This window comes from Belonocnema kinseyi, chromosome 7, assembly GCF_010883055.1.
Source record: "Belonocnema kinseyi isolate 2016_QV_RU_SX_M_011 chromosome 7, B_treatae_v1, whole genome shotgun sequence".
Taxonomy (NCBI): domain Eukaryota; kingdom Metazoa; phylum Arthropoda; class Insecta; order Hymenoptera; family Cynipidae; genus Belonocnema; species Belonocnema kinseyi.
In genome coordinates this window covers 85,588,255-85,592,525 of record NC_046663.1, presented here as the reverse complement: position 1 = coordinate 85,592,525, position 4,271 = coordinate 85,588,255, and the positions used below count along the sequence as shown (strand labels likewise).

General features: G+C 27.2%; 1 protein-coding gene across 5 annotated transcripts in view; it reads left to right on the top strand.

Moving 5' to 3' along the window:
* LOC117177322 (protein yellow-like) overlaps positions 1-4,271 on the top strand; it is a 46,855-nt gene that overhangs the window by 39,424 nt on the left and 3,160 nt on the right. For 4 of the 5 annotated variants that reach the window (XM_033367938.1, XM_033367937.1, XM_033367936.1 and 1 more), the window contains one exon: positions 1,594-1,957. In XM_033367938.1, coding sequence (XP_033223829.1) covers positions 1,594-1,957 — 364 coding nt within the window. The remainder of the gene's footprint in view (positions 1-1,593; positions 1,958-4,271) is intronic. The other variant, XM_033367939.1, reaches the window with a different exon arrangement.

Below are 4,271 nucleotides of genomic sequence, written 5' to 3'. Positions count from 1 at the left end.
AGTTTCTGGTTTCGTAACTAAAGGAGGGCCGGGAATGGGAAAATGAGAGCCTATGAACTCCCATCTCACACAATGGTGCTGAAGGTTGATGACATTCTCAGCATAAAGCACCAACCAGCTATGTCTCTCTATGACTATTTTAGTGAATTATTAGGAAAGCAACACAACTGTGATGATTTTGAGTGCTTGGCGTCGTATAGCGTTAAAACTGTCCACTTTTTTTAAAATGTTATTATGGATATTTCATTGGGCCCTTTTAATCTACAAAATTACCAAGTTATGACCGAATCTACCAAAAGAAATGTTCCCATGCATTCTGTACGGGGTCTTTTGTAGCTCTTTTTTGATTGAACAAATTTTGTGTCTTCAGTTTTTTCATAGCTTGCATCATTTGTCTAAAAATTTTAATTTTCTTCTTTTAATGCTGTTTTTTACGAATAAAGCAAGAACTACGCGTTCTATCAAAAAGTTAATAATAATAAATTTGTAGATATTTTTAGGCGCACAATTTTTGTCAATTCATCTTTTGTTGTATCTTGCATAGTTTGTCCGCAAAATGGCATTTGTGATTTATCATTATTTTTTGTGCAATCAAAATTTTGATTTTCGATTTTCCAGAAAAAATCTTATTTTTGTTAAGATAATTTTATAGGGTGTTCAAAATGCAACGTTTTTCTTTCTTTGAGTTTTTATCATATCATTTGTTTTTAGAATTTTTTAAATGCTATAACTCCGGTAATTTTTTTGATCCAAACAACTAATTAGGACAAATTGTTCATTTTTTTAATACTATAATTATGCGCACACAGAATTTTCAGATTCGGAAAAAAGTTGTCTCAAAAATTGTCAAACTGTACTCAATTGTATTTTTATCCAAAATGGCTAGCTAACGAACTTGACATAAGTGAGTGTACCAAAGGCAAATCCAATCTGTCAATTCCTTTAAAAAGTTATCATGCTAACAAACTAAAAATCGAGAGACCCACATAAAAACCTGTCTTTCAAATTCAGGGGGTCTCAAAACGTGGACACTTAACAAAAACGTGAGCGTCAAATTTTAAACCAATCTAATGCCTTTTCTGATGAGAATTTAAAATATGAACTTTCAAGGAAATACATAAATTTTAAACCAAATTGTTAAATTTTCAACTAAAAGCGATCCATTTTCAAACAAAAATAGAATAGTTCAATTTTCAGTTTTAAAATGTTATTTTCAACCAACAAAAAATATGTTTTAGAAGGCTCTGTGAGTTAAAATCCTGAAAATGCTTCAAAATTCTATTTCAAAATATTCAAAAATCTACATTTTCTATAAGATTTGATTAAATCTTTTCTAATTATTTTTTAATCTTTTTAAAACTTCGAAACGGCGTTTGAAATATATCCTAAGAAAATTTGAAATGCTGCAAAAATTGAAAATATTGTCATAAAATCTTCCATATTCTTTTTCGACATATTTTGAAATCTTCAAAGCTTAAACTTAATCTTTGGAAAAAACACTAATTCATTAAACGATGAATGCAAGATTTTCGAGAATTTCATTCCACCTGTATTTTTAGATAGTATAAAAAAATCATTTTTTGAATGTTTCAGAAAATTGTGAAGGTTTTACATCAGTCTTCAGAATTCAAGTGGATGATTGCATGCGTTTGTGGATTCTGGATTCAGGTAAAGTGGAGATAACGAACACATCTGTGCAACTGTGTCCACCCGCAATTTTCATTTTTGATTTGAGAACAGATAGCTTAATTCATAAGTACACTTTCCCGGAAGATCATATAAAAGAAGATTCACTTTATTCGAATATAATTGTCGATGTGAGGCATGGATTTTGCGAACTTGCTGTTGCCTATATTTCTGATGTCTTCAGATTTGGAATTGTCGTCTATGACCTTTTAACGGATTCATCTTTTAGAATGGAACACCATTTCTTCTATCCAGATCCATTAAGTGCAAGGTATATTTTCTTACAGTAATAATTTTAGATTGTTTAAATTAGGTTCAAAAATTAATAACTGAAATTTTTAGTTACAAAAGTTCTCCTTTTAATTTCCCTAATAAAATAATTCTTAATCCGGGCTTCTAGTATTCTAGATTTATATTTGATTAGAGTTTTAATGTGATTAGTTTACAAAAATTGCACGATTCTTTGCTCAAAAACTCTGAGCTCTGCAATCAAAAATGGGAGCTAGACGCCAACATTTTTAGATTATTTGGAATAGATATCTATTTTAAATATAAATTAACCATTTTTTCAAATATATTTTGTATCGAATTTTCCTCTAAAATATTTTAGGAATGACATTTTTTGAATTCATTTTTTTTTAAATTAGTGTGGCTTTTATAAAATAAATATTTTTAAATTTTCCTTCGACCCCATGATGCACTCTGTACAATGATTTCCGCCTAATAGTAGGCTACCCAATTTTCTTCAATGAAGTTCGGTTCGTTGCCTGAATAACGGAATATACTTTTTTAAATTAAATGGAAATCCATAATTAATAATAATAATGATAATAATAATAATATATAACAACCATAATAATATTAATAATAATAATAATTTTTGGAAAAAACACACTTTCCAAAATAGTTTATTTATTAATTCCTAAAAAATTTTCATAAATAGTTCCTTTTACAGAAATTCCCTGACAAGTAATTTCCCAAATCCATGACATTACCCTGATTTTCCCTGTGCAACAAAATTTCCTGATTTTTTTTATTGGCCCGTTTTTCCTGACCTCTGTGTGATTACCCTGTTGTGAAAAGAAAAAAGAAATGAATTTTCAACAAAGAAAATTGAACTTATATCAAAAAGATCAGCTTTCCACTAAAACAGGAACAGTAAAATTTATTCAAATTAATTTGTAACTAAAATGATGAATCATTAACCACACAATTTATTTTCAGTCAAAAAGTTAAATTTGCCTACCCAATAGATTTATTTTCTATCAAAAAAGACAAATTTTGAACAAAATGCATGAATTTCCATCGAAAATGAAGAATCTTCAACTTGTATAGATAAATCTTCAGTTATAAAAAAAATGTTACCCAAAATAAATTGCATACAAATTAGTTAAATTTTGAACCAAATAAATGACTTCTTAACCAAAAAGATACAAAAGATAAATTTTCAACTTGAAATACAATAGTTAAATTTTCAGTCAGAAAAGTAATTTTCAACCAACTAAAATAAATCATCAACGAAGTAATTAAATTTTAAACTGAGCAGAAGTATTTGAAACCAAGAGGATTCAATTTGTACCAAAAATTAATAAATTTTCGACAAACAAATTTAGTAGTTAAATTTTCAGTCAATAAATGAATTTTCAATCAAGAGACTAATGTTTATCCAAAGAAATCGATTTTTAAACAAAATGATAAATTTTCAACCCTTCAGGAGTATTTATTTTGCTACTAAAAGACTCATTTATCACCAAATAAATGTTGTTCCAAACAAATATTTGACTGTTTATTGGAATTTCGAATCTAATAGATAAATTTTCAACCAAAAAAATAAATTCCCAACCAAAAAGAGGCCAAAAAGTGGGCAAAAAGCTTAATTTTCTATAAAAAAAAATTCATTTTGATCCAGAAAGATGAAGTCTGAACTAAAGAAGTCACTTTTCTACCAAAAACGATGAACTTTTAACGAGATAGTTGAAGTTACACCTGCAAAAGATGCGTTTTCAACTTAAAATAGTATTATTCAAATTTCAGTAAAAATAAAATACATTTTCAACCAAATAAAATAAATTTTCAACAAAGTAGTTAAATTTACAACATAGCAGGCGAATTTTCAACCAAAAAGATCAATTTTCAACCCTTAAGATTATTTTGTTATCAAAAGATTCATTTTTCACAAAGTTAATTATTTTTCAAAAAAATATTTGACTATTTAATGGAACTTTGTACATAATGGATAAATTTTCAAACAAAAGAGGTCGAAAAGTGGACAAGAAACTTAATTTTCTATCAAAAAACATAAATTGTCAACAAATTACATAAATGTTTATCTAAAATGGTGAATCTTCACCAATTAGAAATAATAAATTTTCGAAAGAAAAAATATATATATTTTGACAAAAAATAGACCAAAAGATTAATTTTTAACAAAATACGTGATTTTTTAAACTATTATTTTAATTTTTAAAGGCATTTTTAACCTGATAGTTACGAGGGTAGTTCAATAAGTCCTTAGAATGAAGTATAAAAACAATTTTTTTTGGGTAAATTTTTTTTTATTTTTCAACATAATCTCCTTGGAGCTC